General features: G+C 42.6%; 1 protein-coding gene across 3 annotated transcripts in view; it reads right to left on the bottom strand.

Moving 5' to 3' along the window:
- ntn1b (netrin 1b) overlaps nucleotides 1-24,042 on the bottom strand; it is an 80,642-nt gene that overhangs the window by 5,150 nt on the left and 51,450 nt on the right. For all 3 annotated transcript variants that reach the window (XM_067459045.1, XM_067459061.1, XM_067459053.1), the window contains one exon: nucleotides 11,922-11,996. In XM_067459045.1, the coding sequence (XP_067315146.1) occupies nucleotides 11,922-11,996 (75 nt within the window). The remainder of the gene's footprint in view (nucleotides 1-11,921; nucleotides 11,997-24,042) is intronic.

Raw genomic sequence — 24,042 nt, 5'->3', positions numbered from 1 at the left:
TCTTATTAATTGTTAAAAATCTTTTTTTTTAAATCAATTGAAAATTATATCAGAATAATATTAGTTTAACTAAAAACCAATAATTATGCATTTAAACTTTTACTAGAAAAATATTTTAATGTTTATTTATACAAAACAACAATTTTTTTTATGTGTTCTGAGTCTTTTGGACATTTGGTAACAATGGAGCAAACCGCAAAAGTTCTACGTCAGATGTTAACATCCAGCCCATGTGGCAACCGCTAACAAACCCAGTCGGCAGAAATCCCCTCGGGTCATGCATTTTAACCATCATCAGACTCGCAGATTGCGAGCTAATCTGTACTTGACGTGAAGTGGTTTCACACGGGGAGGACGCCCAGGGGGGGAAAGACCTCGATTACGCATTTAGCATGGACCCGATGTGTAGCGAGGAGGCATCGCTGTGCTGCCCTGAAACACTCACACACACCCTGCGGCCAGTAACCCGTGAACCAGTGGCACATCATGTTTAAGAAATATGCCATTACAGCATTGTGCGAAAATGACACAGGAAGTGCTCTTTCTTTCCTAGCGCTCTTTCTTTGCACTCTTGAATGTGAACACTCTCTTTAGAGAGGGAGGCAAGGATCGCCCCCATCGCTGAATGGAATGTCCCAATTGAGCAGCAGGGGGGGAGGCTGCGAGCAAATTGCACCCAATTTGAGAGAACGCACTCCCACAGCCCCTCCATTCATCGCCTGTGTTTCTCTGGGCCGGAGCCCGCTTCGCCATCCAAATAACAAGAGATAAAAAGAAAAGAAGGGTGTGCGGAGGGTAGTGCGGCTGAGAGCGGAGGGGGGCCACTGTTTATCATCCCAGCCACAGAGAAGGTGCCAGAAGAATTGCGGATGTGTTTCGACCTCATGAGCTATCTGAGCCTGGCCGGCGGTGCCCGGTCCAAGAGCAGCGTGAGAATCCTGCTCCGGGTCCCGCTCTTGACCTGCTCTCGCTTCTTCACAGCGGGAGACGGCAGCGAGCCGAGACCTGACTCAAAATGTGTTGTTGAGCTTATTTAAAAAGGCTGAAAACAAATGCTTTGACTCAGTGGTGTTTGCTAAATTGTGGCTCGTTTGTGTTAGAAGTGCGAATTTTGGGGTTGTCTGATAAAATGGGCAAAAAAGTTCCATTTTAAAAGCGAGAACTCCGTTCCCTGTTTTCACAGGAAAGCCTTAAAATAGTCCCGGACTGAAATGCATGTTTGAACTGAAAGCAGCTTGCACTGGAATATCTAAAATTAAGTTTCTGTCATTATTTTGTCTCAAGATGCACACCAGTATTGTTTTTTTTTTCTAAGGCATGTTTATGAATGTTACTTTAATGGCCTAATCCTGGCTTAATCTAAGCCCCGTCTGTGAAACCAGGCCTATATGGCATACACTTCATTAAATCTTTGTGCTTGATCCCAAAAGTATCCACTTAGAAACTATACAGAACACCCTGGCAACCTCAAAACCACTGAGAATATGTTAGCAACCACATAGCATTGTCCTTGTGATCACCTAGAAGCAGTGTTGGGGAAAGTGACTTTTAAAAATATGCATTACAGTATTGCATTACTCCCTTTTTAACAAAAGTAAGTTTAAAGTAAAAGTACAAAAGTAACTGATTGCATTGCTTATTTACTTTTTATAGAAAATAATGCATTGTTCTTTTATGTTGGGGGGTTTGCTTTTTTGTTTTTTAATTAAAAAAGTAATATTTTTGGCAAATGTAAGCACTTTCACACCCAAAGTGAAATGAATAAGACTCATGCTAAAGGAACTGCAATGTCACACCTGTACAGTAGAGGGCGCAGTTAAAACAAACATTTCAGCTGTTCTGCAATTCTGGATCACTGAAGAATAGGACACGGGAAAATAAAGCAAATGCCTACACTGTTAAAAAAAAAAACAATTGGCGAAAAAAAAAAAGTTTAAGGCACCCTACTGCAGACCATTTTTGAGTTTTCTCAACTTTTTTCATGTTAAAGAGTTGAATAAACTTTAAAAAATGAAAGTTTTACAAAGCTGATTCGGTGTGTCAAACTGCTGAAATCACATGACATTGGCGATCCGAAACATGAATCAATATGCTGATTCATAACCGTTTGAATATTTATTTGAGGATTGAAAACCAAACTGGAAGAGAACACAATGCTGAATAAAGTCGTAGTTTTTGCTATTCTTGGACCTAAATGTATTTTCGATGCTTCAAGAGATTCTAATGAACTAACGGATGTCCCTTATGGACTACTTTGATTATGTTTTTATTCCCTTTATTCCTGGACATGGACAGTATAGTGTGCATAGATGAGGAACTAAAAATAGGGACTAAATAAAATATATCCTAAACTGTGTTCTGAAGATGAACGGAGGTCTTACGGGTGTGGAATGACATTAGGGTGAGGAGTTAATAAAATCAATTTCATTTTTGCGTGAACTAACCCTTTAACTTGCATTAGTTGTAATGTGTTATTTAAAAAAAGTAATCGGATTACATAACTCAAGTTACTTGAAATGTACTGTATAGAACACCTTAGCAACCACATCCTGGCAACACAACACAGAATACGTTAACATCCACAAAGTAACCAACTAAAATCACACAGAATATGTCAGAAACTTAGCATCATCCTGGCCTCCACACAGAACACCTTAGCAACATCATAGCAACAACTTAATACACTTTAGCAAAGCAACTACATAACATCCTCGAAACCACACAGAACACCTAAGCAACCACATACTGTAGCCACCTCCGGGCAACTACACAGAATAAGCTAGCAACCAAATAGCAGTGTGTATATCGCATTGCATATATTCTGTAGTTTTCAAACAAACACGAAGAGAACCGACCTAAATGCTTTGTGCTGAAAATATATTAAAAGAGATGTCATCACTGTTTATTTTACACATGCTGCATAAAGGGAGCTTATATTGAGAGCGTGTCACTATAATATATCAAATCTTTTCCTCTCTCTGCACGATGCTTTAATGCTGTGATCACTGGCACTGGTTTCATCGCACCTTGCCAAACTGGCACATTTCCTGTCCAATACTGAGCCTCAGATACGCCATGCGGGTGGTAAACGCTTTCCAGATTCGTCCAGGTATTAAGAAAGACTATTTTCTTCAGCAAATAAAAGATTTTGTTTTTGTGTGTTAGTAGATTAACTTTGTTTCTGACCATGATGCAGAGAAATAGGAAATAGGATGAGCAAATAGGAAAAAGAAAGGAGATCTCTTTAGTAGACATATTCTCTGAGTCAGCAATGGAATTAAAAGGAGAAAAAGAAAGACACCATTAAACTAAAGATGCGTGTCTCCTAGAGTTTCAGTGTCTCAGAGTGCTTAGATTTACCAAGATACCAGTTACTTTTATATAAAAACAATGAGAAATGAAAAATTATGATTTTTTTATTGCTCAAACGTTGCACTTTCAGAGCTTATAGGACTAAATGTTAAATTTAATTTACATCCACTAATTTTTCAATATCAGCTCGATCACAATCTTCCAAAATCCTCCTCATAACCAAATGATCTAAATGATAGATCATTTAAATGCTATCTATCTATTTTATAGTTTCTCCTAACATATTTTAGGTTGACAACGTTGATATAAATTAAATGTATAAACATAGACGAAAAAAAATGAAATGTTTCCAAGTCCTGTGAACTCCAAAAGAGCGACAAATATAGAGATTAATTTGAGCAATGAAATGTTCTTATTCAAAACATTTAATTTCTCGGAACAAAGGGTCGGTGACATGAAATGTTTTCACCTGTGGTTTGACATCCCATGCATGTTGCCTTTATGAGCTCGTATTAACTGATTGACTACATGGAATGTTTGTATTTATAAACACCTCAGGACAATAGGCTACTGCTCAAGACAAAAACTGGTTAAAGTCGGCATTAAACAGAAGTAGCGATAGCACTGCGCAATATACCGGTTCATACAGAATACCGGTATTTATTTTTGTTATGATATGAATTTTGACGAAATTGCTAGTCCGGTATATGTCATTTAAACAACGCTCGAACTCGGTGCAGCGCAACTGTTTATAGAGGACGGGGTCCCTTTTCACTGTTGTGAGGGCACAGCTGAGATCGCAAGCTGTGAAGTCGGTGCGTGTGTGTGCGTGAAGTCGGACAGCCGTTGTGTGTACATCGGCTAAATGAGTGCACTCAATAACGTCCACTATGGTTTTGGACACCACTACAAATGGCTGTCCCCTCAAATAATGGTTATAGGGTGATTTCGAATTCAGCTCTTTTTATCTTTTTATTTCTGTGTTAAATCTTTGTTTGCGGATTGAAATCAAACACGGTTTCCCCACAGCATGATTTTGCAAACTCTGTATTAACTAAAGTGTGGAATTTTTCTACAATATTCACTCATCATGACAGTAAAATAGGGCATTCTAGTCAATCTACTGCAGTATTTTCTCACTCAATCAATAGAAAATGTGGTTAACACCCAGTCATGTGAAGAAAAAAAAAACGTCATATACCGCGAAACCGATATAATTAAGAAAAATACTGTGATATAAACTTTTGGTCATACCGCCCAGCACTAAGTAGCAAGAGTCTTTTGTTCCCTATTGTGACAAACATTAGAGTGAAACAGCTTCACAAACAAGACTAAATGTAGGGCGGGACTTGATTTTGTCACTCTGGAATTGATTGGATGGTCGTGGTTTACTATTGCTGTGATGTCATGTGAGTTTTGGTCACATGTTTACTGGCTGCCCTCGCGCCAGTAAACACGTCATCAGAGAAGAGATGTCACTGCAAAAGTGAGGGGACGTTATTTTGATTATGACGGCACATACATTTAAAAAAAATAATGATGTGCATGGATAAATAAATTATAATAAATACTGCACTATTCCATTAAAAAAATTTAAATGATCTATTTTGATTTCACGGTGACTATGTATATATATATATATATATATATATATATATATATATATATATATATATATATATATATATACAATTCTGACCATATGTTATTAGAATAATTGGCTATACATACCCCAAGCCAAGAGGCACAAGATAAGAATATGTTAAGATGTCTATAGGGCCTGTTGAATCTGGCCAGTTAAACCCTCTTTTGCATGAGGCCACACGGCACAGGCCAGCAAGACAAGCCATCCCCAAAGCTCCATGAGATCGGCTGAATGGGATGAGACCACTTGTATTCTCTCCAATGACAATGCGAAGTGAAAGAGAGAAAGAAAAGAGTTAGAAGGTGAGGGATTTTTCTCCTGATTGAGAGTGGGTGAGAAATGAATTTAAAAAGAGGAAGAGTCCCATGGATTTGCCAGGTGTCCCGCTGGTTTTCTGTGTGCAGCCAGTGTGCTGGAACACGACTCGCACGCGGTACACAAGCCTGCCTCTAATCTAATTAGTGCGCCTGATTACCACACTGAAGCTCCTGCGAGCTCCCCGCTGGGACGCCCTACGCCCAGCCGCTTATGCCGGGGCACTGACTGCTGCCTCCGCCGTGTGTGTGTGGCAATGCTAAGCAGTTCCACACACACACACACACACACACACACGGTTCTTTGATTCATTGTCATTCTCCCCCCCATGCGAGAGTAGGAGAATGCGAGCCTTTTCGGACCGCTGTCTCCGTAGCGACGCCGAACAAAAGCGGATCAACAGGGAGTATTTCTTTCTTGCCTCCCTGTCTGTCTCATCCGCCAGCATTGGACAGATTTAAAACTCCACCAAGGCCAAGACTGAGTCGCAGAGCTGGATGCAGCAGCGCTAACCAGTAGTGTAAATATCCTCTGAGTTCTGGACAGTTTGTACCTCTTTGATGGGTGCAGAGCGCTGGTCTGTTGTATGTTATATGATCAGAGGTCGAAATTTGTCTAGAATAACCTTTGTCTAACATCTGATTTGAGGGAGAGATAAAAAAATGCAATCATAGTTGGCAACTGTAGTAGGCCAAACCTGCAAATATAGCTGATATCGTCTGTTATGAGCTGAAAAAGAAAAATCATCAGGTCTCTCTTTCACACATGGGGTCGGTTGAATGGGACACCCCCCACCCAATGAGATTTATACTGCAGTCAGGACACTCGGCTTAGCCAATGTTACCTGTCCTATATATAACATCAACATGATGAATGACCTCCCTATGAGAGCAACCTCCGAGTAAGAAACACTTGTGGCTGAGAGTGAAAAACGAATGAAACTTAATATCACGGCCTGAACGATAGCAGCTACAGATGACCATTAATAGCTCGTTCTCTCTGCTTCATTGTATTGTTCAGCGAGTCTTCGTGGTTGCTGCTTCAACCTGTGGATATTATCTATATTAATATGATCTACTTCGCCCCAGGAGATGCCTAAAAATGTTTTGGGAACCAGTTTTATAGCAGAGAGGGATTGTAAACGAGCCGTTTAAAAGTAATGAGAAGTACAGAGATGTTAATATAGATAAGGTGCTATATTAATGAGGAAATTGCACTTTAGATGGCCTGTGTGATTGGGATAAATTGGACGTGTGTGTCTCTGTGTTTTATTTAACCCCTAATTCTCTGTGCAACAGTTTTAGCCGCAAAGTCCCATATTCAGTTCGTGCTAGATGCTGCAGACACACTGAGGCCTTCATATACGCTGGGGTCCGAAACTCTGAAACCACATTGACAATCTGGGATGTTTTAAGGCAATGAACTAAGTTTTGTACATAAAAGCAACGTTTGCTTTTAGGTCACTGATAAAATAAGCACATTTGTGACAATGAGCATGTGAAAAACTTTGTACAGATGGTTTTGCTTTTACTCTTTGGATCGTTTTCAAACCATGCTGGAGAACATGATCAGTTGTTTTTTACATTTCACATGTAAAATGTAATGCTGACCAGTGCTGGGGTAAGTTACTTTTAAAAGTAATGTTACAATATTGCATTACTCTCTAAAAAGTAACTAATTGTGTTACTTAGTTACTTTTCATGCATTATGCTACTTCTGCGTTACCTTTTCTCACCTGGGCTAGGCTTGCTTGTTTGTTTTTTAATTTTAAAAAGTGGTTTTATTTTAAGTGTTTCTTTTTTTTGGCAACTGTAAAGGCTTTTTTTTAACGCAATTAACACGTCCAGTAGTTTTCGCTTCACTGTTTTTATTCATTTTGAGGAATACTGAATCATTTTTTTTTAAAGTGAGATTTAGTCTAGAACTACAATAACCATCATGATGACACACAACACCTCTGCTCCTACTCCTGATTCTTCTTATTTGGAAAAGCAACTCAAGATATTTTGTTGTAAAAAAATATGCGTTACTTTACCTAGTTACATAAAAAATAATCTGATTCGGAACCTGTTATTTGTAATGCATTACCCCCAAAACTAATGCTTACCATATAATTTATGGTTTAAATTAAAAATTATCATTTGAAGTATACATTATGTAAGGCATAAATCATATGTCTTCTATATTAATCTGGAATTGTAACAAGGCTCAACACAAGCGGCAACCTCCCGCAATCTCTCTTGAAGCCAATACGGAAGTAATGTAAACTGTAATTCTTCAACTGGCCACTAGGGACAGGCTCCAGTAGGGAGCAGAATCTCATTGAGTCCCATGTTAAAATTCTCAACTTTAAAGCAGAAAAAAACATGTTTACAGCCTGGTACAAATTGTGGTTTTGGCTTATAAGGCTAATTTTGATCTTCATGACAACTGTGAGGGGGGTGAATTTTTTTTTATAACTCATTCGTTTACGTTATATAAAGCCTTAAAGTTCTGCATAATTAAGGGCGTGGTTACAAGTGGATAGCCATTTATCTGCCGTCTATAGTCATTGCGTCACCTCAGCTCCGCGCACATCCCGCCTTTTTGTCCATTTTCTGTTATCCGGGAGTGACACGCAATGACTCGCTCACAAGATGGCGACGCCCAGCTCGCCCCTACTTTAAGCTTCAGAACGGCTTATGGGAATCCTATAGGTGACGTCACGGACACTATGCCCATATTTTTTTTACAGTCTATGGCTCAACCGCAACAAAGCCTTTTGGGGCTATGTCACAATTCACATGCTGATACTATGCACTACCCAAAAAATATGCACTGGTAATGGGAAAGTGTTGTTGAGTCTGTAGTATATTTGCATGCTATCATGTCATCAGTTTTTCCCCCTTAAAGGTGCTCTATGTAGTATTTTTGCAGTATAATTGCTATTTTAACCAAGGACTCAGCATAGCGTTTGAGGGAGTCGCCTGTCAATCGCATCATATCTGTGTTACTCTCGGTTTTATTTTGCAGAAGCGCTTTAGCAGTGTGAACATGTCACAGCAGCGCCGAGCGAACGCACAGAGTAGCGTCATAACATCATTTTATACACACTTAAATGTATCTAATATGATGAGCAGAGCTGCGTTACCTCATAATCATGACTGGAAAAGCGGAAATAGTGCGCGCGCCTGGCGACTGTGTCCCGTTCCGTCCCATCATAATAAAAGTCCCGGTGTTCACGAGGCGAGTATTTGTGTAACAATCGCTCCAGTGGCTTTAGCTCCACAACACTTGCTCCTGCTCTGCTTTACACTACAGTAACATTAATAACCATATTCATGAACATGATTTCTGCCTGAGTCCTATTTTCCACCGGCTGTGAGGTGAAGACCACATGTCCCAAGATGCTGCGCTCAAACTTTGCGTCATCAAACTACGCCTTTGTTTAGAATAGGCGATCTCTAGTGGACGGAAAGTTGCATATTGCACCTTTAATACAGACATCCTTGTTACATATTGTTTATGTATGTGGTTGTAAGCATTAGCATATATGTTTATATGCTAAAGGTCCATTAACATTAATTTCACTATTACTTTTTAGGTTCTTGCACGTAAAGGGTAAGTTCACCCAAAAATGAAAACTGTCATTAATGACTCACCCTAATGTCCAACCTGCATTGAAAACAAACACAAAAGAGAAGGCAATGCTGAAGTCGTAGTTTTTGTTATTTTTGGACCAAAATGTATTTTCGATGCTTCAAAAGATTCGAACTAATCCACAAATGTCATATATGGACTACTTTGATGATGTTTTTATTCCCTTTCTGGACATGGGCAGTAAAGTGTGCATACGTTTTCAATGGAGAGACAGAAAGCTCTCGGACTAAATATAAAATATCTTAAACTGTGTTCTGAAGATGAACGGAGGTTAGCGGGTGTGGAACGACATTAGCGTGAGTTATTAATGACATAATTTACATTTTTGGGTGAACTAACCCTTTAAAGTGAAGCGTCTCCTCTTTTCATTGCACAAGGGGTAATAGCTGCAACACCAAGGTCATGGGTTTGATTCCCAGAGAAAGCACTACATGATCAAATGAATACTATGAATGCAGTGTAAGTTGCTTTGATCAAGTGTCTGTCAAATGCTTGTAATGCATGTAAATGCAAAAAGTAAATAATTAAAGCTCCATTAGCTTACAATTGTCAACACACTTCTCACATACTATTTAGGACACATGGCATACAAATTGAGACACAATAGCTAAGTTTCCATCCATCTGTTTTTATGTGCATTTTGGGACATCAAATGGATGGAAACGACAAGACATAAATTCTAAATATGTGCATTAAAAACTTGTGCGTTCAATTGAGGCACTTTTTTTTATCTGATAAGAAAGCATTCACATAAACTGATACTGAAAAATGTTCAAATTATTCACATGACTTTGCCTCAACAGTGGCTGTGATTGGATAGCTGGACTAACCAGCAGACCAGTTTTATTGCACAGCATCTCAAATGTTGGTTTGTTCATTCTGAGACGTTTGAGCTAAAGTCTGTCATCAGAATGATTTAGTATAATGACCTCCCCGAAGCGTCTCACAAGATTGCGTTCACAAACGCCAGGTGTCCGAATGCAAGAGAAGCTGACAGTGTTTGTTGGGTTTCCTCTTAGGCACAAGTCATTTACTGTATGATGTACTGTAGGATAAAAGAGACAAAGTGGCTTCCCCGAGTACAATAACATTCATTTATATTTCAGATATTTGGCCTCAATTTCCCAGGAAGTGATGGCTTGTTCTTTTGAACACATGAAATGGAAACGCTGCTTTATTAGCACATGTATAATGTGATATTCATGCACAAAAGTTAAATTCTCCGCTTTGAATGTAAAAATAGCTAGAGTTTGTTTAGAATTTTTCCAGTTTCAGTAAGGACAGAAAAAAATGTCTGCACTGCACCTATTTAAGATATGTGTCTGTCTCTCTTCATTTTAGTTTTTCTTTCTAGCTTGGCAGTGTTTTGTGCAGAAGCAGTGCAGTCCTCACTCTTGGACACCGCAAATCTCAGATGTGTTTCCAGACTTGAGGCCAGTAAGGAATGAGTTTATGATATCACACTGTGAAATCAAACATCTTTTCTTTTTCTCATCTCTGCGAACAGCCAGAGGACCTGTGTGCAGTCAAAGACAGATTCGGCCTCTACCACATGTGCAAGCAAGAGCCTTAATATTTTATATATTCATAGTGTGCCCTGGTAAAAAGTAAAGTACAAGAAATATAGTTTTTAATGTGCATTAATGAAATTAACAGACAATTTTATCCAGAACAACTTTCTGCATTCAAAGTATACATTTTGCCTGTATAACTATATAGTTACTGTTTAAATAGTTCTATAATAAAACAGTTCAAAAGTGGAGTCAATATATATACTTTTTAGGAAATTAATACTATTATCCAGAAATAATTCATTAAATCGATCAAAACTGACAGTAATCATTTATAAATTGTATTACAAAAGAGTTCTATTTTAAATAAATTATGTTCTTTCTAAATTTCTATATCAAAGAATCAAAAAAAAAGGGGGTAATGATTTCTTACAAAAATAGCTTCCCATATAACAATTCTTGATCATCAAATAACCATATCTGAATGATTTCTGAAGGATCATGTGACACTGAAGACTGGAGTAATGATGCTGAAAATACAGCCCTGCATCACAGGAATACATTTTAAATGGTAATATTTCACCATATTTCAGTTTTTACTGTTTTTTTATTTATTTAAATAAATGCCATCTTGCTGAGCAAACGAGACTTCTTTTAAAAAACTACACTGCAAAAAAATGAATTTCTTACTTAGTATTTTGTCTGGTTTCTAGTCTAAAATAAGCTAAATAATCTACCAATGGGGTAAGTAAAATAATGTTGTTTTGAATATTATTTCGCTTACCCCACTGGCAGATTATTTAGCTTATTTTAAGCAAAAACTCTCTTAATTTTGAGTTATTTTTCCCCAAAACAAGACAATTACCTTTGCTTGTCTAGTAAATACTTCTTGTTTTAAGAATTTGTAGATGTTTGGACTAGAAACAAGAAAAAAATACTAAGTAAGAAAAGCATATTTTGCAGTGTAGCTAATCTTAGCTAACCCTTGTTCGACCAGTTGAGCTACTTTAGTTTAATAAAGGTAAAAAGATTTGAAATGTAGTGTATGTGGAGTTTTCTGTATTCTTTTTTTCTTCTTTGTAATCTCTTTCTCATGTGTGGGACTACAGCATTCTCAAGAAGACGATAAAACCCTGCATTGCCCAGATTTTTAAGAATCTGTTGTGCCACTTAAAACCTACAACTACATTCTTGAACTTCTATAAGTCCTTTATTATATTAACTATATTAGTATTTAAACTTGTGAAATCTCTGCTTTGAACAGGAACCAGCTGTCCCCTTTGTCCTCTAGATGCTGTGAGGCAGTTTGAGCGTGTCCATCTGGAGAAACCTGCTGAGTTCACACGCTTTGATGCTATAACATAAACCTTTAGCCTCTGAATAAGCTGTCAGCGCTATGAGAGAGGGGGGATACGTATAGAGAGAGAGACCTAGAAGAGGAAGATGTCTGTGACGTGAGGTTAAAAGACAGCAGGCGTCTCAAAATAACAGCTACTTACCGAAATCTTTTTTGCAGTATTTTTTCATGGTGACCTTCATCTTGCCCTTGGGGCTCTTACAGTGGGAGTCACAGTCTGAGGAAGATAGACAGATAACTAGTGAAACGCAGGTAAAATCTGTGCGAAACAACAAAATGAGTTTTTCAGCTGCAGGTGGAGGGAAGCATATGGAGACACAATCTGCCATTTTAAACATCTTTTGTACTTTAACCTGTAAAACCTAACATATGATAATAATAGTAATATATATATATATATATATATATATATATATATATATATATATATATATATATATATATATATATATTGTTCTATTGAACTTTTAAAACGAACTCTATGAAAAAATATATGTTTTGCATATATGTTTTTTTGTTTTGTTTTGTATCACATTTAATATATCTGGCTTTTATGGCAGTTCTCTTGTATTTGCTTATATTTATATGACCAAAAATAAGATGAAATTTTGTCATTTGTCTGTTAATTTAGTTCATTATAACGGTGTACCAGGCATAAAAGGCATATAAATATCAGTTTAAGTTTTACCATAAATCTCCCAATAGTATTTCTTATTAAGATGAAGCACTGTAGTTTTTAATTTTAAGGGGTAAAACATATATACAATGCAATACAATGAAGATTGAGAGATGAACAAATAAACATTCCTCAAAAGCCTGATGTATCAAATCATCTTAACATTATTTTTGTATAAAATTACGAATTTATAATCAAGTAAACCTAAGTTGCCTCAGTCCAGTAAGTGTTCATCTAGAATTATTACTAAGAGTAATGGTATGGTAACATTTGAGTTGGGATCTGCTTATTAGGGTGCATATTTCTAAGATATTGGCTGTTTATTAGTACTTATAAATCACATATTAATGCCTTATTCTGCATGATCATAGTCCCTTAATCCTACTCAATGCCTAAACTTAACAACTACCTTACAAACTATTAATAAGCAATAATTAAGAGTTTACGGAGAGGGAAAGTCATAGTTAATAGTTAGTTAATAGTGAGAATTGGACCCTAATCTAAAGTGTGACCAAAGTAATTCTTACGTTTACTTTAAAAAATAAGTACAAATTTCACCGCAAAAACACAGACATACCATGATCTGAAGGGGGACGTTTTTACAATTATACTAAAGGGCCTTTTACTCACAAAAAAGTATAAACGATCATTCAGACAACATCAGAGGGCATGTAGATTGTGAACAACAGGTTTTCCAGCAAAATGTTGATAATGCTTAGATAAGTGCATATTAAAGTTATTGAAAAAAGACTTAGCTGTGGCACAAATATGAATATTATTGCATTAGATAACAAACTATCAAACTAAGTAGCATTTATTTTCAAGAAAAGAAGTTTAATAATAAGCCAATTGATATGCCATTCTCGTTTTAAATACATGCACCTTTCATCTTTGGTTAAAAGTAACTACAAAAAGCATAATTAGTTTGCCTATGACACTTGTTTTGTATTATATTGTCTAATCTAATGCAATAGTAAGTGCGACTCAAGTGTCCAGATGATTTTGTGGCCGCCACATCATTCGCAGATTTAATAAGAGTCACGTTAGACCTAATTAACACTTAATGGGTATTTAATCGTTTAATCTTTTCTTCACTTAACCCAGTCATTTTCTCACCCTAATTATCAGCGCCTCCCCATATCCCCCCCACTTACTCAGCAATGTCAGGGCAGGGGGTTCAAAGGTCATTTCAACTTCATTCAGACACAGAACACCCCCGTCACAATGCCCACAATACCGAATCCTCATTTAAACGCAGCTTTCCACATATAAACCTCAGGGACGGTATCCAACGCTATGATTTATAGCTCTAGCGCTCAGCGGATCTATTCGACACCACCATGGAGACCTGAGACCCACGTTGAGCCCTCGGCGATGGAGTCGCTTCAACGCCAGGCAACTCTTGGATGGAGACCAAAGTGTTAAAATGGCTCCGTTCTCCTGTTGCAAACCGAAACCCGAGAGTCTCTCGTCGCAGCTACTTCACATAGTGTAATAACCTCAAGATTTCTGGTGGACTGGAAGAGATGGGAGCGAGAAGACCTTTCAGCTTTCGCCTGAATATGGACAAACTTCATTATTTTCTCCAGCCCTCTGTCCAATCCACCCTTTTCATGTCCCTTTATATTCCGTCTGAATGAGGTTACCTGGGCAACGGCGAAGCAGGAAAGAACCACCAACCCGAATATAAAAAAGTTTGAAGGGGAAAGTAAAAGGGGGGCTAGAAGAGCGAGATGTCTGGCAGCTTTGGGGGGGGTGCGGGTGGTGACACAAAAAGTTGGTGCGCAGAATTAGGATGTGAAGGACCGTGGGGGGAGAACTGGAGGCAGAGAGTGAGAAAGCGCGGAGAAGGGGGTGGCGTCGCAGAAAGTAAATGATTCTGACGAGTCCATATCAGCCACGCCTGATTTCCATGTTAATGCATGAACGGAGGACGGGGTGGCTTTTGTGTGGCGATGGCCCATGTTCGCCTCATCCTGCCTTTCTTTGATAAGACTGGGCGTCCATTAGGCAAGCAGCACAATGCCTCATGCTGCCCATTACACCCACGTCCCCCAAATAATGGACGTCCCCTGTGGAGGGACAAATGTCTGCTTAATAGAGTCCCTCAAGCACAACTGTGCTGCTCCACCGGGGAGCCACATCAGAGCTTTTTCACATTACACTAAAGCAGGACAGGTAACGAGAATAAGGACTTAAGAGATTAAAGATTTAGAGATTTTTTTGTTTGTTCGGTTTTTACACAGTTTGTTACAGCCTTATTCCAAATGTATTAAATTCATTATTTCCCTCAGTTCTACAAACAATCCCTCATAATGACAAGGTGAAAGAAGTTTTTTTGAAATCTTTGTAAATGTATTAAAAAATGGAAAAAATATATGTACATTTGTATTCACAGTCTTTGCCATGACATTCAGAATTGAGCTCTGGTGCGTTTGTTTCCACTGATCATCCTTGAGATGTTTCTACAACTTCAGTTGATTAGATATGAATTTGGAAAGGCACACACCTGTCTATATAAGGTCCCACGGTTAACACTGTATGTCCCAAACCAAGCCATGAAGTTGAAGGAATTGTCTGCAGACCTCTGAGACAGGATTATATCAAGGCACAGATCTGAGGAAGGGTACAGACAAATATCTGCAACGCTAAAGGTCTCAATGATCACAGTGGTCTCCATCATCCATAAACCGAAGACGTTTGGAGCCACCAGGACTCTTGCTAGAGCTAAAACTGAGTAATCGAGGGAGAAGGGCCTTAGTCGGGGACAGGTGACCAAGAGCACGATGATCACTCTTACAGAGCTCCAGCGTTTCTCTGTGGAGAGAGGAGAACCTTCCAGAAGAACAGCCATCTCTGCAGCACTTCACCAATCAGGCCTGTTTGTTAGAGTGGCCAGACGGAGGCCACTCCTCAGTAAAAGGCACATTACAGCCCACCTGGAGTTTGCCAAAAGGCACCTGGAGGACTCTCAGACCATGAGAAATTAATTTCTCTGGTCTGATGAAACAGAGATTGAACTGTTTGGCCTGAATGGCAAGCGTCATCTGGAGGAAACCAGGCACTGTTCATCATGGTGGTGGCAGTATCATGTTGTGGGGATGTTTTTCAGCTGCAGAAACTGGTCAGGATTGAGGGAAAGATGAATGCAGCAATGTACAGAGACATCCTTAATGGAAACCTGCTCCAGTGTGCTCTGGACCTCAGACTGAAGGTTTATCTTCCAATAGAACAATGAGCCTAAGCACACAGCTAAGATAACAAAGGAGTGGCTATGGGACAACAGAGATCTGAAAATGGCTGTGCACTGTATCCAACATGATGGAGCTTGAGAGGTCCTGCAAAGAAGAATGGGAGAAACTGCCCAAAAATAGCTGTGCCAAGCATGTAGTATCATACTCAAAGACTTGAGGCTGTAATGCTTCAACAAAGTATTGCGCAAAGGCTGTGAATACTTATGTACAGGTGATTTTTTTAAAAAATAAATTTGCAAAGTTTTAAAACAAACTTCTTTCACGTTGTCAGTAATGGGCTATTGTTCGTAGAATTTGGAGGAAAATAAGGAATTTAATCTATTTTGGATTAAGACTGTAACAAAGAAAATTGGAAAAGGCGCTGTAAAACCGTTTTACTGTGTGAGTGCACCATATACTGTATGCATGATTTAATGAAAACATTTTTTAAACTTTTTTGCTGCTTAATATCCGTGTGGAAACCATGATACATTTTCGAGGTTTTTTAATTAATAGAAATGCAGTATTTATTTGAAATAGGAATCCAGTAGTAAAGGTCTTACCGACCCCAAACTGTTGAACATTAGTGTATATAATTTATGTTTCATGTCTTATGTTGTCATTCTCTCATTAATCTTCTTTCAGTTTTTTTTTACTCAGTTCTCTTTAGTACTTTCAAAAATACCGTATGTAGTCCAGAAAAAAATAAGTGGTCTGAGTTTATTCACAAGGCCAGTGACAATTTGAATGCAAAGTGAACTCTTCTTTTCCATACAGTTCACTTATTAGTGTGTGTAGAGTAATTTTTAAGGACATTCACGATTTAATGCTTTGTACAATTGTACAGTTTCACATAATGAGTGATATTTAATTGATAAAAATTATGATGGCACTAGCCAGGGAAACTGAATTGCTTTTACTGAAACGTCTCAGAGCCAGAAGCTCAGCAGCTGAGTTTGGCTCCATGGGACGGCTGCAAACTTACTCCCACAGCGCAGACAGTGATCAGGCTGCTTGGGTAATCGAGTATGAATGAAAGTACAAGGGCATGTTTTCCCTCACCGCACAGCGCTGTGAGAGTGTGACGGAAAAGCAAACGTGTTCAAATGAAGCATGTAATCAGATTAAGGTCCTAGCCAGTTTCGTTGCTGACTGAAACAAAGCTTGTAGAGAAGGAAAGCATAGGCTCATGTTGATATCACCAGATCATATATGTGAAAGATCCACTAATACATTCACGAGGGGTCTTGTTTCACCCAGAAGAGGTTTATTTTGTAATACTGACACAGGTAGCCGATAAACTCTTGTCTGGCTATCACCAGACCAGCTCAATTTAAGATTAAACATTAGTCTGGGGAGTCTGCTCTGTATTTTCTTTACAAGAGGCATGATCAACAAGCTTTATAGGATAGGATAGTCCTTCAACCAATCAGACCACAAGAGGCGTGATCAATGGACAAAGATCCATCATTTCTCTATCCGTCATCTTGTTAAACCCGCGAATAGCGCACCGGGTGGATAAGCCAGTCTGTGATTGTTCCTTCAAAAGTGTAACAGAAGCAATAGAAATGAATGGACAGGTTTCCAGACTGAGTTGCAGGCCGAAATCAAATCGCCGGCAGATCAGGTTGGGTTTACCCGGTCTAGAAAAACACATAAATGAACATGAAATCTTGATTTGTTTTCGATAGGGCTGCTAAAATTAGCACGTTAACGCATGCAACAAATTTTTCTTTTTAACGTGTTCAAAATATTTAACGCAGAGTAGAATAATTTTTTTCTCATCCTTTGGCTACGCTACAGTATATGATCACACTATCATTCATTGAAATGCAATTAAACCATTCAAGCATGATAAATGCAAAAATAAGAACAAAAATCTCTACTCTGTGAATCTCCTCAATGTTGCCAGCTATTTTCAAAGGAAAGTAGTTAAAACCTGCCCAAAAAGGTGCTAAATTTTGCTAGATGATGTCATGTCAATTAGCATATTCATGACTCTAATGTGCTTTTTTTCCCCTAATCCGTGCTAACAATACATATTGTAATTTTAATTCATTATATAACAGCTGAATGTCCAATAAGTCTGTTCTCCTTTCCTATATTTTTTTTTTTACCAGACAACAGAATGGTATGATATAGTGAATGAGTACAGACTGGATGAACTAAAGCACTGTGATAGTAAATAATAAATAATAATAGTGATTCCATTACACTCAAGACGAATGGAAATCAAATTGGTCAAACTTAATTCTTTGAATATAAAACGAAGGGGAAGCAGATATATATTGTTCAGCCTGTGGCAGTACTGTGCGCTCATGTGTAGCTCGCTCTTTCATGTCTGTCAGCTGCCGTGTATTTGTGCCGAGGCTCCTCTCAGGTGTGACTGCAGCGGGAAAGCAAGACCTCGCGCTCGCAGGACAGTGCTGAGTGACAACATTTGGAAAGTTACTAAGGTTGTCCAAAAAGTCGCTAGATTTGTCGCTATGCGCTTTTTAAAAAATTGCCGTTAAAGGGGCCTGAAAAGAAGCTACGTTGGCAACACTGATCTCCTGTCTGTGTGACACACACAGGACTTGTGCGCACAGAATGCCGCTTTACATTTAATCATTTAACAGACGCTTTTATCCAAAGCGACTGTGGCAAGGGGGGCGTGGTTCAGCGAGGTCTGCAGCGGGAGAGAGGGCCGCGGGACGAGCGGTAAGTGAGTGGGTTGGACGCAGATCAATAACACCTGTCTCTTGTTCCAGTAATGAGCGCGGAGACGGGATAAAACACCAGCGGAACCGGAGACCGAGGAGAGAGAGAGTCGGACTGTTGGTGCGAGAACACAGAGACTGAGTTTACCCGGAAGCCGGAAGTGCCGCGAACCGGAAGTTATTGTTGCTTATGAGTTTGACTGAGAACACACGAAGAAGTGTGTTATTGACATTGAGAAAGAGAAAATAAAAGATACGCATCAACAGTCCAGCCGACCCCTGTGTCCTCTTCCTTCCTTACTATATCGAACTTGTTACACTGGTGCCGAAACCCGGGAAGGAAGCAGGACAGCGCCGCCGCCATGACAACGCCCTCCGCCTCGCCATTTGCGGATATCATCAACTCCCTCGCGGTCCTCCACCAGGAACACCATCAGGCATTGCTGGACCTTCGGACCGAGCAGGAGCGCCGCTTCGAGGCGATCGTCCAAGGCCAGCAAGAGGACCGCGAGCGGTTCCGGAGCTGGATGGACCGGGAGGTTCGCGCCGAGGCCGCTGGGCTGGCCAGCGCACCGGTGCACGTGCCCCTACAGAAGATGGGGCCGGAAGACGACCCCGAGGCCTTCGTGGATCTGTTCCAAAAAGCCGCGGAGGCCTGCGGGTGGCCCCGGGCACAGTGGCCGGTGCGCCTCATCCCCCTTCTATCCGGCGAAGCCCAGGCGGCCGCGCAACATCTACCGGTCGCGAACCTCCTGGACTACGACGACCTGAAGCGGGCCATACTTCAGCGGGTCGGCCGGACCCCAGAACAACACCGCCAGCGTTTCCGCTCCCTGGAGTGGGGCGAGTCCGGTCGACCCTTCGCATTGGCCCAACAGCTCCGGGACGAGTGCCGCAGATGGCTGCTGGCCGGCGGCAGCGACGTGGACCAGGTTGTCGATCTGGTGGTGCTGGAGCAGTTCATCACTCGGCTCCCCAGGAAGACCGCCGAGTGGGTCCAGTGCCACCGGCCCACGTCGCTGGAGACGGCCATCCACCTGGCGGAGGACCACCTGGTGGCGTGCCCGGGGGTCGGCGAACCCCCACTAACTTCTCCCTCTCTCTCTCCCCCCTCTCTCTTTCTCTCTCGACCTGTCCCTCTCCCCAGGTCCCGCCCTCCAGGCCCTCCTCGCGTCCCCCCCAGAGGCCGGGGTGGGATGGGCCTTGGACCGTCTGGGAGTTCGCGGGTCCCGCCCAGGGGGGCGGGGCCACTGGGGGCTGGTGGTGACAATGGCTCTGGTTCCGCCCCCTTTCCGCGCTCATCCTCCAACCCACTCCCCGCCGCAGGGGTGGCGGGTAAGCCTGGGCTGGCCTGCTGGCGGTGCGGTGATCCGGATCATTTTGTGGACCGATGTCCGAGGATGGACATCGGGACAATGATCCGGATCCCGGACGTCCAGCGGACCACCCCCGATCAAGCAGGAGAGTACCAAATTCCTGTAAGTATCAAGGGGGGTACATATCAGGCCTTGGTGGATTCAGGATGTAACCAAACCTCGATCCATCAAAGCCTGATGCAGCCTGGGGCATTGGATACAAGCCGCATGGTTAAGGTGCGGTGTGTGCACGGGGATGTGGTGGAATATCCGGTTGTCCCAGTCACGATACAGTTTAGGGGGAAAAAGCATAATGTTGAGGTGGCGGTTAGTCCCCACCTCCGGCATCCGCTAATTCTGGGGACGAATTGGCCCGCCTTTTCGGCGTTATTGGGGTCGTTATGCGCGGATGCCGCTTGGGGAAAAAAGGCTAGGAACGGGGCGGTGCGAGTGCAGGTTGGCGAGACTGATACGGGACCCTTGGGAACAGCTTCAGGGGAACCGAGCGGGGTTGAGAGACTGATTCTCTCGGACCGCGATGACTTCCCGCTGGAGCAGTCCCAAGATGAGACTCTAAAACATGCTTTCCAACAGGTCCGCACTATCGACGGTCAGTCCCTCCAACCCGCATTGCCCGTCACGTATCCTTATTTTGCCATAATTAAGGATCGGTTGTATCGAGTGACCCAAGACACTCAGACAAAGCTAGATACAACCCAGTTGTTAGTACCAAAGAGCCGCCGGGAAATGCTTTTCCAGGCGGCTCACTCTAACCCGATGGCGGGCCACCTGGGACAGGCGGCCACGCTGAATCGTTTAATGACCCGTTTTTTTTGGCCAGGCATTCATGACAATGTGCGCAGGTGGTGCGCGTCTTGTCCTGAATGTCAGTTGGTGAACCCACTGGCCGCCCCAAAAGCGCCATTGCGCCCCCTACCATTAATGCAGGTCCCCTTCGAGAGAATTGCGATGGACCTCATCGGGCCATTAGAGCGATCCGCACGCGGACATCGTTTTGCGCTAGTTATCGTGGACTACGCAACACGATATCCGGAAGCAGTGGCTCTCCGCAACATCTCGGCGAAGAGTGTTGCGGACGCACTGTTTCATTTAATCTTCCGGGTGGGGATTCCGAAAGAAATCCTCACTGATCAAGGCACGGCGTTTATGTCACGCACGTTAAGCGAATTGTACGGATTATTGGGCATTAAATCCATTCGAACCAGCGTCTATCACCCACAAACAGACGGCTTGGTCGAACGATTTAATCGCACTCTTAAATCCATGATCCGTAAATTCGTACAGGAAGACGCCAAAAATTGGGATCGGTGGTTAGAACCCCTCTTATTTGCTGTGCGCGAGGTCCCGCAAGCCTCCACGGGGTTTTCCCCCTTCGAGCTTCTCTACGGTCGACAGCCACGGGGGGTGCTGGACGTCCTACGAGAAACTTGGGAGGAGGGGCCTTCGTTGGCCAAAAACGAAATTCAGTACGTCATGGACTTGCGAACAAAACTCCACACATTGGGGCGGCTATCTAGGGAGAATTTGTTGCAAGCCCAGGACCGCCAGAGCCGGTCATATAACAGGGGTACTAAACTACGCAAATTCACACCGGGAGAGAAAGTGCTCGTTCTACTCCCAACGTCGAGCTCAAAATTAATGTCAAAGTGGCAGGGGCCGTTTGAGGTCGCACGGCAGATAGGAGAGCTCGATTATGAAGTGATACGATCCGATAGGAACGGGGCACGTCAAATATACCACCTCAATCTGCTAAAAAAATGGAATGAGGTGGAATCGGTGTTGTTGGCAACGGTGATCGGGGGAGAGGATGATCTCGGGCCAGAGGCGAGCATTAAAGCACAATCAGTCGCGTTGGCCCCTGGGGGAGATCACCTCTCACCGTTACAACTCGCTGACTTATCGAAATTGCAGGCGGAATTCGCTGACGTGTTCTCGCCCCTACCGGGACGTACCGACTTGATTCAGCACCATATCGAGACCGAGCCGGGCGTGGTAGTTCGCAGCCGGCCGTATCGCTTGCCTGAGCACAAGAAAAAAGTAGTTCAGGACGAATTAGGCGCAATGCTCGACATGGGAGTAATCGAGGAGTCCAACAGTGACTGGGCGAGCCCGATAGTTTTGGTCCCCAAAACAGACGGCTCGGTCAGGTTCTGTGTGGACTACCGCAAGGTGAACGCTGTGTCGAAGTTCGACGCGTATCCAATGCCGCGGGTTGACGAGTTGCTTGATCGGTTAGGTACGGCTCGATTTTATTCGACACTGGACTTAACAAAGGGCTATTGGCAGATCCCCTTGTCTCCATTGTCCAAAGAAAAAACAGCTTTCACCACGCCGTTTGGATTACACCAATTTGTCACGCTTCCTTTCGGCTTGTTCGGGGCGCCCGCAACCTTCCAGCGACTCATGGATAGGATTTTGCGTCCCCATGCTGCATATGCTGCTGCGTACCTGGATGACATAGTGATTTATAGTCACGATTGGCAGCGGCATATGCAGCATGTGAGGGCGGTCCTGAGGTCGCTGAGGAGAGCGGGGCTCACGGCCAATCCGAAGAAGTGTGCGATTGGGCGGGTGGAAGTAAGGTATCTGGGCTTCCACTTGGGTCATGGGCAGGTGCGTCCCCAAATTGATAAGACTGCCGCAATTGCAACCTGTCCGAGGCCCAAGACCAAAAAGGAGGTAAGACAGTTCTTGGGGCTGGCGGGATATTATAGACGGTTTATACCAAATTATTCGGACCTCACCAGCCCTTTGACTGATCTTACTAGAAAGGGGCTACCAGATACGGTCCAGTGGACGGAGCCGTGTCAACAGGCTTTTACCCAAGTAAAGGCTGCTCTATGTGGCGGGCCGCTCTTACACTCCCCTGACTTTTCTCTCCCTTTCTTGTTGCAGACTGACGCGTCGGACAGGGGGCTGGGCGCAGTCCTGGCCCAGGAGGTGGAGGGGGGGGAGCGGCCGGTGCTGTACATTAGCCGTAAGCTCTCCAAGAGGGAAGCTAAGTACAGCACCATAGAAAAGGAGTGTTTGGCCATCAGATGGGCCGTTCTCACTCTCCGCTATTACCTCCTGGGGCGGGAGTTCACTCTCTGTTCGGACCACGCTCCTCTCCAATGGCTCCACCGCATGAAGGATACCAACGCGCGGATCACCCGTTGGTATCTGGCTCTCCAGCCGTTTAAGTTCAAGGTGGTCCACAGGCCGGGTGCTCAGATGGCTGTGGCCGATTTCCTCTCCAGAAATGGGGGGGGGGGGGCTGCAGGCCGGACGGCTCCCCGGCCTGAGTCGGGCGGTGGGGGTATGTGGCAAGGGGGGCGTGGTTCAGCGAGGTCTGCAGCGGGAGAGAGGGCCGCGGGACGAGCGGTAAGTGAGTGGGTTGGACGCAGATCAATAACACCTGTCTCTTGTTCCAGTAATGAGCGCGGAGACGGGATAAAACACCAGCGGAACCGGAGACCGAGGAGAGAGAGAGTCGGACTGTTGGTGCGAGAACACAGAGACTGAGTTTACCCGGAAGCCGGAAGTGCCGCGAACCGGAAGTTATTGTTGCTTATGAGTTTGACTGAGAACACACGAAGAAGTGTGTTATTGACATTGAGAAAGAGAAAATAAAAGATACGCATCAACAGTCCAGCCGACCCCTGTGTCCTCTTCCTTCCTTACTATATCGAACTTGTTACAGCGACTTAACAAATGAGGAGAGCAATAAGCAACTAAACAAAAAAGGGCAACAGCCTGCAAGTGCTGTAACAAGTCTCAGTTAATCGAGGGCAGTACACAGGACAGTGCACATAAACTTTTTTTCTTTTTTTATAAATAAATAAACTGAAAATTGAATTGGATAGTTAAGTGCTAGTCTTTATTGGTCAGGTGCTGCGGGAAAAGATGTGTCTTCAGATGCTTTTTGAAAATGGCTACAGACTCGGCCGCTCGGATTGGGCAGGTCGTTCCACCAGGTGGGAACGGTCCAGGAAAAGGTCTGTGAGAGAGATTTCATGCCTCTCTGTGATGAAACCACGTGGCGTCGTTCACTTGCAGAACGCAAGCTTCTGGAGGGTGTGTAAATCTGAACAAGTGAGTCTAGGTATATTGGTGCAGAGCCGGTGGTTGCTTTGTAGGCGAGCACCAGGGCCTTAAATTTGATGCGAGCAGCCATTGGCAGCCAGTGCAAACTGATGAAGAGAGGCGTGACGTGCGCTCTCTTCGGCCCGTTGAAGACCACCCTCGCCGCTGCTGCGGGAAATTCTATTCTTGCAAAAATCGTTTCCCAAAGATTGTT

The sequence above is a fragment of the Pseudorasbora parva genome, chromosome 2 (assembly GCF_024679245.1).
Source record: "Pseudorasbora parva isolate DD20220531a chromosome 2, ASM2467924v1, whole genome shotgun sequence".
Classification (NCBI taxonomy): domain Eukaryota; kingdom Metazoa; phylum Chordata; class Actinopteri; order Cypriniformes; family Gobionidae; genus Pseudorasbora; species Pseudorasbora parva.
The sequence above is the reverse complement of the archived record's forward strand: the minus strand, read 5'-3'. Positions and strand labels throughout refer to the sequence as shown.